Source organism: Podarcis pityusensis, assembly GCF_964106645.2.
Source record: "Podarcis pityusensis genome assembly, chromosome: 2".
Classification (NCBI taxonomy): domain Eukaryota; kingdom Metazoa; phylum Chordata; class Lepidosauria; order Squamata; family Lacertidae; genus Podarcis; species Podarcis pityusensis.
The window spans coordinates 119,548,367-119,558,558 of NC_138029.1; the positions used below are offsets into that span (position 1 = coordinate 119,548,367).

At 50.3% G+C, this 10,192-nt stretch overlaps 1 protein-coding gene and 1 long non-coding RNA gene across 6 annotated transcripts in view; one reads left to right on the plus strand and one right to left on the minus strand.

The window, feature by feature from the left end:
* The window catches only part of LOC308470219, a 149,715-nt gene that overhangs the window by 73,361 nt on the left and 66,162 nt on the right, over window positions 1–10,192 (plus strand). The gene's annotated exons all lie outside the window — the stretch shown is intronic.
* LOC308469716 (zinc finger and SCAN domain-containing protein 23-like) lies at window positions 1,047–9,823 on the minus strand. 5 transcript variants are annotated; one of them, XM_080992580.1, is made up of 5 exons: window positions 9,146–9,823; window positions 6,383–7,330; window positions 4,375–4,534; window positions 3,290–3,400; window positions 1,047–2,329 (listed from the first exon to the last, which is right to left on the minus strand). In XM_080992580.1, the coding sequence occupies exons 2-5, from the start codon at window positions 7,181–7,183 to the stop codon at window positions 1,836–1,838; spliced, it is 1,566 nt and encodes a 521-aa protein (XP_080848706.1). In that variant the 5' UTR covers window positions 7,184–7,330; window positions 9,146–9,823; the 3' UTR covers window positions 1,047–1,835. The 5 variants fall into 5 exon arrangements, with proteins under 5 accessions (XP_080848706.1, XP_080848705.1, XP_080848708.1 ...); XM_080992579.1 differs by having other exon boundaries at window positions 6,383–7,458; XM_080992582.1 differs by lacking the exon at window positions 9,146–9,823 and having other exon boundaries at window positions 4,375–4,510; window positions 6,383–7,709.

Genomic DNA, 10,192 nt, shown 5'->3' on the forward strand with positions numbered 1-10,192 from the left:
GCAACCTGCCAGGGGCCACATACAAGTGCTGGGTGGGGCCAGAGGCAAAAGTGGGCAAAGCAACAAATGTCCATTTTTCTTCTATACAACAGGCCACCTCCTACAGCCACCCACCCCTCGATCCTGCCTCCAGGCAAGCAAGAAGCGCAGTCAGGAGTTCGAGGATGTGCCCTGGCCAGACCGGCACACTTGAGGATGCTGCAAATAGCCAATGAGGGGACCTGGCCCGAGAAAGAGTCTTCAAGAGTCAAATACAGGGGCTTAGAGGCCCCCAGTCCCAAGGTTCTCCATCTCTGTTCTAGGGGGTAGTTTTCTCATAGGAATAGCCTGCTGGATCAGACCCGTCTAATGCGGCATCCTGTTCTCATATGAGCCTGCAAGCAGAAACTTAGCCCCACAGCAACTTCCCCCCCGTCCTGCTGTTTCTAGCAACCGATATTCAGAGACGTTACTGAATGGAAACAAGCAGAATTGAAGAATTTAGGACAGTGTTTCCCCAACATGGGGTTCCAGCTGATTCTTGGACTACAACTCCCATCATCCCTAGCTAGCAGGACCAGTGGTCAGGGACGATGGGAATTGTAGTCCACAAACAGCTGGAGACCCAAGTTTGGGAAACACTGGTTTAGGAGAACGTTCCAACAAAATATTTATCTAACCACGGTGTTGGGGGGAGCAGCTAAGGCATAGAGGCCAAACTCTCCTTGAGGGTTTTTGCCTGGCTGGAATATGTCCTCGAGCTCTGATCATCCCAGAGGATGCTGCTCTATTTGGGCGGATGGGGCCCCTGCTCCACCAACTTTACTCTGCCCGCAGCCTGCCCTGCCTTCTTACCTGCAACCCGTCCAGAGGGTGGCACTGCCCGCCCACTTCCTCCGCCCAAGTCTCAGGGTCGCCCCTTGGGCAAAACCAGAATCAGTTGGCTCTGCCTGTCGTTGGCTCTCTGGCGCCACCTACTGTCAGGCTCCCTTCAGTCCATCCCACCAGTCCCAAGGGGCATAACCCCTCCGTCAAGGGCACTTCCCAGCCAAGGAATGCATACGGCCGATAGTTAAGTATTTATTGTCAACGATAACACAGTCGCTTCTACAGTTCTCGACACCTGTGCACCCCAATCTAATGGTTAGGCAGCTATTTCAAGGAGCAGTTGGCAAAACCAGTTCCCCTCCACCAGTTTATGTATCTTCCCCCAATTGCTTACATGCACGAAGTCGGAGACTGTGCCTGCAATTTCCTCTGCTCCTCCCTTTTCAATCCCCTCCTGGTTCTGGGGAACAGTGACGCAGGAAAGGGTGTGGAAGTATCCGCCCCCCCCCCCCCCGCTTCTTTCTCCTCCCGAACCATCCCGTGCTCCAACTCCTGACACTTCCCCTTCCTCCAACTCTTGCCTCCTGGCTGGTGCAGATCCCCACAAACCACTGTCCTCCCTCTCCCGAGTCAGACTCCAGCCCCCACATTCCCCAGTGCACAGTCGTCATTGTCCTGCGGGTCCCTGACATCCTCTCACTTTTCTGGAAGGAGCACAGAGGGGGCTGTGCGAGACCCTATCGAAACCACCCCACTGTACAATGGAGAATTTCCACATTCATCCCTCCAGTCGCTGTTGCAAAAACAAGGGCGGAAGTATTTTGCCACCTTAAAGGCTCAATCAAGTTATTGTGGGGTTTTTTTGTGGTGGATTCCAGTCTCACAAAAGCTTACGCTGCAGTAAATGCATTACTCCTCATGGTGGCGCCATAAGGCGTACTAGGCTTCAGTGCCTCTCTAGTCCAACATCTTGTTTTCCACAGTGGCCAACCAATGGGAAGCCCACAAACGGGATACGGGCCGCCTCCCTAGCAGGGTATAGCGTCATCATCACTAGTAACCAAATATATTCTCTGATTTCCAGGGATGCTGGCTTCTTTCCTGAAGCCTTCCCCACCGTCGGAGCCTTGGGACGATCTCCGCTCCGTGTGGATTTTCTCGTGGTTCGTTAGGATTACTCTCTGGTTAAAGGTTTTCCCGCAATAGGAGCATTTATATGGCCTCTCCCCTGTGTGGATTCTCAGGTGTCTCTTGACGCTGGATTGTGTCGTGAAAACTTTCCCGCACAGAGGGCACTGTCTGCTTCCCGCTCCTTTGTGCAGTCTTTGTGGAGCTGGCGTTTGGCAAAGGTCGCCGGCTGGAATAGCCGTGGGGTTCATCTTCCACCCCTGTGCTAGGTCTTTGGCCCACCTCTCCGCTCCCTCTTGTGGGCTGCAGATTCCTTCTTCGTTCCAACGGCCCAATTTCGTTGGGAGCGCCCCCAAAACTTCCCTGCCCTGTTCGTGCACCAGCCTAGCACCTCCTGGAACAGAGAGGAAATCTTTGTCAAATGGGAATCTTGGAAATAGGGAAAAGATAAACGGCTGCCAGCCTGGAAAGGGGAGTCCTGCTAGTAGAGGTGTCAAAAAAGGTTATTTATGTATGCCGCTACTGCGGCCCGTGTTTCATTAGCCCCAAAATGGAAAACGAGCAAAGAAGAAGAGTGGCAACTTAGACTGATGGAATATGCGCAGCTTGTGGACCTAACTTGTAGAATAAGAGAACAAGAAGAACATGCGTTTGAAAAAGATGTTTATTGAATATATGGGAGGAAATTGTGTGCACTTGAAAACGTTGGCAGCATTAAGATAAATTCAACAGTGTAAATGAGTTTTGATGGATGTAATAATGGAATACTGAATGGTTTAGTTGATATAAAATATGCAGGGATTTGTATTATGCAAAATGAACCATGGAAAAGGAAGAAAGGAAGTCATTGATATTTTAAGGTTGTTTAAATTAATATTCTAAATTGTAAAAAAGATAGATATATATAGATATATATATAGAGAGAGAGGGGGGGGGGGTCATCAGTATTGGCATTCCACGGGCTCTTGAGGACATACCTGTGTAGACAAATGTTTCCTCAATCTCCTGATTCGAGTTTCCTTCTTTAGCAGCTGCTTCTAGTTTTGATAGGGGTGTTTATTTTAATATTTTGATGGAATTGCTTTAGCACTACTGGGTCTCCCTGCTTTCTACCCTACTAGGCCTAATGAAACTCACCAGCCACTGCTCTGTGTGTCACCGGACTACAACTCCCATCATCCCTGGCCATCAGGCCATGCTGGCAGGGGCTGAGGGGAACGGGAGTCCGCCAGCATGTTCCCCATCCCTGCTGTGGCCCTTTCGACATTACAATGTCCCCCTTGCGCCAAACGCATTCTCCTGTGAGGTTCCCCCAGCTCTATGGCAAATCAGTCTCAAGGTTCCCCCTTCTCACCAATCTCTGCTGGGAAGGAGAGGCTCTCCCGGGATCCTCCTGGCGAAATCTCAAGCACGTCTTCTGAGCGAGGACCTCCTAGCTGAAAACCCTCCATGGTGTTGTTCTCTTCTGGAGACAAAGGGAGGCGATATTGAACGTAAGAAAAGCCCGCTGGATCAGGCCAATGGCCCATCTAGCTCAGCATCCTGCTCCCACAGTGGCCAACCAGAATCCTGTGGAAAACCCACAAGCAGGATTCGACCACAAGAGTCATCTCCCCTCCTGTGGTTTCCAGGAACTGGTGCTCAGAAGTGCCTCCAGCCGTGGAGGCAGACCAGTCGTTGTGGTTAGTAGCAACTGATAGCCCTGAATTTGTCTCATCCTCTTTCACAGCCATCCAGGTTCGCCATCACTGACTCCGGTGGGAGAGAGTTCCGTAGTCTAACTAGGCACTTCAAAAAAATGTTTGCTGGGAGGTCAACCACTGGGCTTCACCAGCAGAAGTCTCACTTGGGGAGGAGGAGAAACAGGTGGAGGTTTGGGGAATGCACTCTATAATGATTTACCCCCCCCCCCGAAAAACATTTATCCCCCGAAAGACACTTATAAGAAATTTGCTGAGAACTGGTGTCTGCTTTTGCCATCGCTTTCCCCTCCTCCTGCCCCATCTCTTTTCCTTTTGTGTCATGACTTTTGGATTCCTAAGCCTGAGAGGCAGGGACCATGTTAATATCGGTCACCATAAGCCCCTCTAGGAACTTGCTTCCGGTAATAATACAGTGGTACCTCGGGTTAAGAACTTAATTCGTTCTGGAAGTTTGTTCTTAACCTGAATCTGTTCTTAACCTGAGGTACCACTTTAGCTAATGGGGCCTCCTGCTGCCACCGCGTGATATCTGTTCTCATCCTGAAGCAAAGTTCTTAACCCGAGGTACTATTTCTTGGTTAGCGGAGTCTGTAACCTGAAGCGTCTGTAACCTGAAGCATCTGTAACCCGAGGTACCACTGTACATTGAATAAATCATACTGGACCAACTGCGTTTTCCTGTCCAAGATGCCAGGCTTTCTGTGAGTGGCAAAACCAAGGACTGTGGAAGTCTTACCCAGTTGGCTGGCGCCTCGGTCCATGAGGGAGTCAACTGCTCCACCATCAACTTCCTGCTTGGGCCTCCTCAACTCCTTGGCACCAGACAGAGCCTGTTCTTCTGCTGGAAGTGGGGCGACCACTTCTGCCACAGCCTGGAAACATAGCAAGGATGGAGCCTTTTAGAAAATAAGGAGAAAAGGCATGCTGTGGTTTTTTAGGGGTGGCGGACAGTTTTTCCTATTCACATCTCACCAATTTCAAATTTCTTCCTGAAGAGTGGCATGTGGTTGAGGACCTGTGGCAGGAACCTGGGAAATGTCCTTTGGTTTTACATTAAGAGGCTGTCTCTGGCACACAGCCCAGTCTCAGAAGCTGACCCGTATTATAAGGTTGTGCAAGGGCCACAGCAAGCCTGATATGTTTTGCCCCGGTACAGTGCCTCTTCCTTCCCGTCGTCCGTGACTCAGAGGAAGTTGCGAAACTTAACGTCTACTCTGACAAACTTTTGGAGGGCCTCGTTTCACTTAAGGATGCAAGAAGAGGCCAACCAGATCAGGCCAGCTGCCCATCGAGTCCAGCATCCTGTTCTCACAGTGGCCAACCAGACGCCCATGAGACATTTGTGGGCAGGATCCGAGTGCAATGGCACCTTCCCCTCCTGCGGTAGCTGTTCATAGCCTTGTTCTCCACGAAGCTGTCCGCTTTCGAACCTAGACAACAACACCCCCCTCCAGAAACCCTTTCTCCTCCCTCTTCCTTTTCCCAATTCATTTACACTGGTACCTCAGGTTAAGAACTTAATTCGTTCCAGAGGTCCGTTCTTAACCTGAAACTGTTTTTAACCTGAGGTACCACTTTAGCTAATGGGGCCTCCCACCTCCACCATGAGATTTCTGTTCTCACCCTGAGGTAAAGTTCTTAACCCGAGGTACTATTTCTGGGTTAATGGAGTCTGTAACTTGAAGTATATGTAACCCGAATTGTTTGTAACCCAAGGTACCACTGTATTTTATATGGTTCATTTAAATTTTGCCCCATAAAAAACTCACATCAACAGACAGCATGCGTGCTTTTGCTTGTGACGCAAATCACTTTTGCCGTTTCTCTGATTTTTATTTTTTTTAAATGACGAAAATGGTGGCAGAATTTAACATTCTGTCCTTTTTCTCAGTCTAACTTGTCTCTCCAGAGTGTTCCCCGGGCAGCAGGAGTTTTGGATATGCTGGGTCCCAGCTCCATTTGTGTCTACCTAGCAAACCAAATGAGACCCACTCAGCTTTATTTGACTGTGTTACAATTAATTTGGCTTGCATTTCTGTGTTTCTGGTTCATCACTTGCATTATGTTATGCAAAAAATTAATAGAAACAAAACTTGTTTGTTTTTTTAAAAAAGAAGGGCATCCAATGGTGAAAAGGAGTGAGTGTGTGCTCAAATAGCCCTAATATTTAATAATAATAATAGTAATAATAATAATAATAATAATAATTTTTATTATTCATGCCCTGCCCATCTGGCTGGGTTTCCCCAACCACTCTGGGTGGCTTACGGAATAGGGCTCAAGACAGTTCAGATGGTAGAGCACAACTCTTAATCTCAGGGTCGCGGGTTCGAGAAAGATTCCTGCCTTGCAGGGGGTTGGATTAGATGATGCTCGTGGTCCCTTCCAACTCTACAATTCTAACAGCAAACTCAGTTTCTGTGGGCTGATCCTCACGTAGGCAAAGTGGTACCACTCAAGCACAAGAGGAAGACATGAGCAGATTCAAGGGTTTTAGGATTTTGCCTGCCCTGTGTACAAACCCTCCCCTTTTAGCATCTTCTGAGATTCACACAATGGTGTGAAGGTTGTAAGAAGCAGCGTGCCTCCTCCATCATCCTGTTCTCGCAGTGGCCAACCAGATGCCCCATGCGAAGGCCACAAGCGGGAACCTGAGCATAATAGCACATACCCCCACTGGCTCCAACATGCGCTCGGTTCCTCTCCTACCCCAAGACTGCCAGGGGCCACATGCCACGCCTCACCTGCTGCTCCTGGCTCCGAGAGGCCGCTTGCTGCACCTGCAGGAACTCCTCGGCCAGGGCCACCGCCTGCGAGCAGCTTTCCGGGTCCTGTCCCCTGACCCAGCTCTGCATCTCCGGCGGCAGGATGGTCAGGAACTGCTCCAGGATCAGCAGCTCCAGGATCTGCTCCTTCGAGCGCCTCTTGACCTTCAGCCACCCCTGGCAAAGTTTTTGGAGTTGGCCGTAGGCCCCTCGCGGCCCCTCTGCCTCCTGGTAGCAGAAGCGCCGGAAGCGCTGGCGCTGCTCCTCCCTGCTCATAGTGTCCCCGCGCAAGATGGCCGCCTTCACTTTCCCATAAACCTCTCTGTCTCCGGCCTCCAGGCTTCGAAAGGCCCACTCGGCTTCTCCGCTGAGGGCCGGCTGGAGGCGGGCCACCCACTCGTCCCGGGGCCACCGGCAGGCTTCGGCCACTTGCTCAAAGGAGGCCAAAAACCCCTCCGTGTCCTCCCAGGGCGTGGGCTCCTCTGGTAACTGTGGGAGCCCCCAGGCAGAGGAAGGATGAGACTCGATTTTCCTCAGGAACTCCTGCCACTGGGTTTCCCAGCGCTGGAGGGTGGCCTCTCCTGGTTCCGGTTTCACCTGGTCCGCTGGGATTTTGTGGAGGAAGCCCCAAATGCTTCCAGCCTGAAGCACACGTGGTGGCTTCCCAATTCCTGCTCCGGGGCAGGCCGGATCCTGACCCCCCGCTTTGGTCCTGGGGAGTTCCAGAGCGGGTGCGAGCCGGAGGCCAAATCCCGACTTGGGTCCCTGGTCGGCAGCCATGTTGTTTTCTCTCTTGAAAGGAACTAACTTCGCCTAGCTCCGAGATTCAGTCTCCCAAGTGCCAGTCGCGAATGATGCTGGGCCAATGGACCGCTCAGCATCTAACATCTGACTTTCTTTGCTCACAGTTGGGCCAGAGATTTCTCCCTGCGGGGAAATAAAAAGGGGGTGATTTCAGGATTGGAAGAGACTATGCAGTTCCGACGAAAGAAGAATGGCAGACGAAATTAATGGACTATGCAGAATTGGACAGAACAACAGGAAGGATTTGAAACCTGCGGGACCAGAGATTTACAGAAGATTGGAAGAAGTATATGAATTATTTGAAGAGCAACTGTAATCAACAAATTACGCTAGTAGGACTACAAGAAGTTTTGTAAGGAGAAATATACGAAGTGTTACAAAGTAGGAAAAGAGATATTGGTTATGAGTTTGAAATGTAATAGGGAAGATAAGAAATGCATACTGAGAGATTAGATTGGAAAATTTTCAGACAGGATTGATGGAAATCAAAAATTTGAATAAGATGTAAAAGTATGTTTAATTACTGTTGAAAATGATATGTTATATATATATATAGAGAGAGAGAGAGAGAGAGAGACTATGCACAATATGAGGCAAGTCGCCCCTGTGCCCGTACAACACTGATACGGCGCTAGAGGATTGGGGGAGGCCCGTAGCTCTATGGTCCTGCTTCAATGGGTCCCAGGTTCAAATCCTGGCAACTCCAGGCAGATCTGGAAGAGGCTCCCTTCCTGAAACAATGCAGAACTTATGCCAGTCCGTGTTGCCAATATTGAGCTAGATGTGCTCACTATAAGACAGCTTCCTAGGTTTTTACTAGAGAGAAGAATCCATTGAACACGGTGGGGCTTCGCTCCCAGCAAATACAGAATCACAGAATTGCGAAGGTCATCTAGTTCAACCCCCTGCTATTCAGGAATCTTTTGCTCAACAAGGGACTTGAACACAGGACCCTGAGATCAAGAGTCCCGTGCTCTACCTGCTACAGTTTGGTTGTTTGTTTACACAGCTCCTAGCTGACTTTTCCTCTGGGGTTTGCAACCTTTTTGGGTCCACGGCTCCCTTGACCAACTACATTCTTTTTCTGCGGCACCCCTGTGGGGCTCAGGAGCCCAGTTATATCTCCCCTTGCTTGCAGCCCCTCATCCCTTTTCAAACTCCCTCCATTGTGGAGTGTTCCCTTAGCCTCCTCTCCTCTCCCCTCTCCTTGGGAGTCCTCTGGGCAGCCGCTGCTGCCCCCCTCGGTCTCTGAGTTGCCCCCACTGCCCCAAAGAGAGGTGCCTCCTCACACTGCCCCACAGGAGCCTGGGAAGCACCCCCTGGCCAGCCCCATTTGCCTGCAGAGCTTGTAGCCAGGGCTGCTGCAGCAAAAAACTGTGCAAGCCTTTGGGAGGCAGAGAAGCGAGAGGGCATCAGACGAGGGAAAGGAAGGAAGGAAGGAAGGAAGGAAGGAAGGAAGGAAGGAAGGAGGCCAGTGTTGCCCACAGCACCATGACCATCATTCAAGGCACCCCAGCGACTGGCCCAAGGTAACCTAGGTAGCTTCGCGGCTGAGTAGGGATTCAAACTCTGGTCCTCTCCTCCAGTTCTGCCACCCTGGGATTTCAGCTTCGAGACACAGCGAAGCCCGTGTGGTGTAATGGTTAGAGTGCTGGACTAGGACCTGGGGGAGCAGGGTTCGAATCCCCCCTCAGCCATGCGGCTCACTGGGTGACCTTGGGCCAGTCGCTGCCTCTCAGCCTAACCTACCTCACAGGGTTGTGGTGAGGATGAAATGGGGAAGAGGAGAACCACGGAGCTGTTTGGAAGATAAAAGGTGGTTTATAAATGCAATAAATAAATATAAATATATAAATCCCATATTGCCCTTCAGCCAATCGCACCCCCGCCTGTTCCTGGTTCTCCTAGGCGTGCAAGATCGACCTCTTCTGGACTCACCCAGATCCAAAGCCACGTGCTCCTTCCTCCCCGCAAGGAGGGATCCCCAGACCCCAAAGCAACAACGTGTCTTGGGGGAGGAAAGTGACTTTAAATTCCTTATTTCTCCCGGCACAGACCCCGCAGATGCGTCTCGCTGCCCTTCCAGAGCAAAGCCAGCAGTCGATCTCCCGGCGGCCCGATCCTTTGTGGCTTTACGCGGAAGAAAACGCCCTGCAAAAACTGCTGCTCGGAGTGCGTGACTTTCTGCCTGCTCAACTCCTCTCTTCCAAATCCCTGCTCTGCACCCTCCTCTCTCTTTCCCTTGCCTTGTGCATTGGCTTAAAAAAATAAATGAATAACAATTATCATTATTAAAATAGCCGCGGCCGCTTTAAAAGGGGACGTCCGAAGCAGGCACTTTGCAACAGCTTCCTTGGGAATGGTAGTTCACAGCAACAAGGAACTGTACTACAAGTCCCAGGATGCATTGCGGGCCTGGCAGGAAATGACATCACATCTCCCGCCCTGCTGCAAAGCTTGGAGCAAATCGAATAGGTAGGGCAGAGGGGGGTTGGAAATAGGGGTTAGGAGGGGGGAAGAGAGTGCAAAAATAGAAATTCCCTTTGTTGGAAGGAGATCAGGCAGCAGGAGCTCTGTGCTGAGACAGGTTGGAGGGAGACTGGGGCCTCATCTCCAGTATATTATGAGAAAATTTAAAATATACAGTGCTTTTTTTTCTTAAAAAAAATAAGTTTAGGGGTACTCTCATTCCGTCTGAGACTCAGGAAGCACCGTGACTGGAAATGAGGCCCCCATCGGGGGTCGCAATGAAACTGACGATTCACCTTGCTAGAGAAGAAATTAATTTTTTGAAAATTTTTAGCTTCTTCTCTCATTAGATTCACAAAATGTTTAGGGGTACCCCTGTGTCCCCCCAGAAAAAAGCACTGAATATAAGATAAGATATATGATATAATATAAGTGGAAAATATATATACAGTCATTGTTGTTATTTAGTCGTTTAGTCATGTCCGACTCTTCGTGACCCCACGGACCAGAGCACGC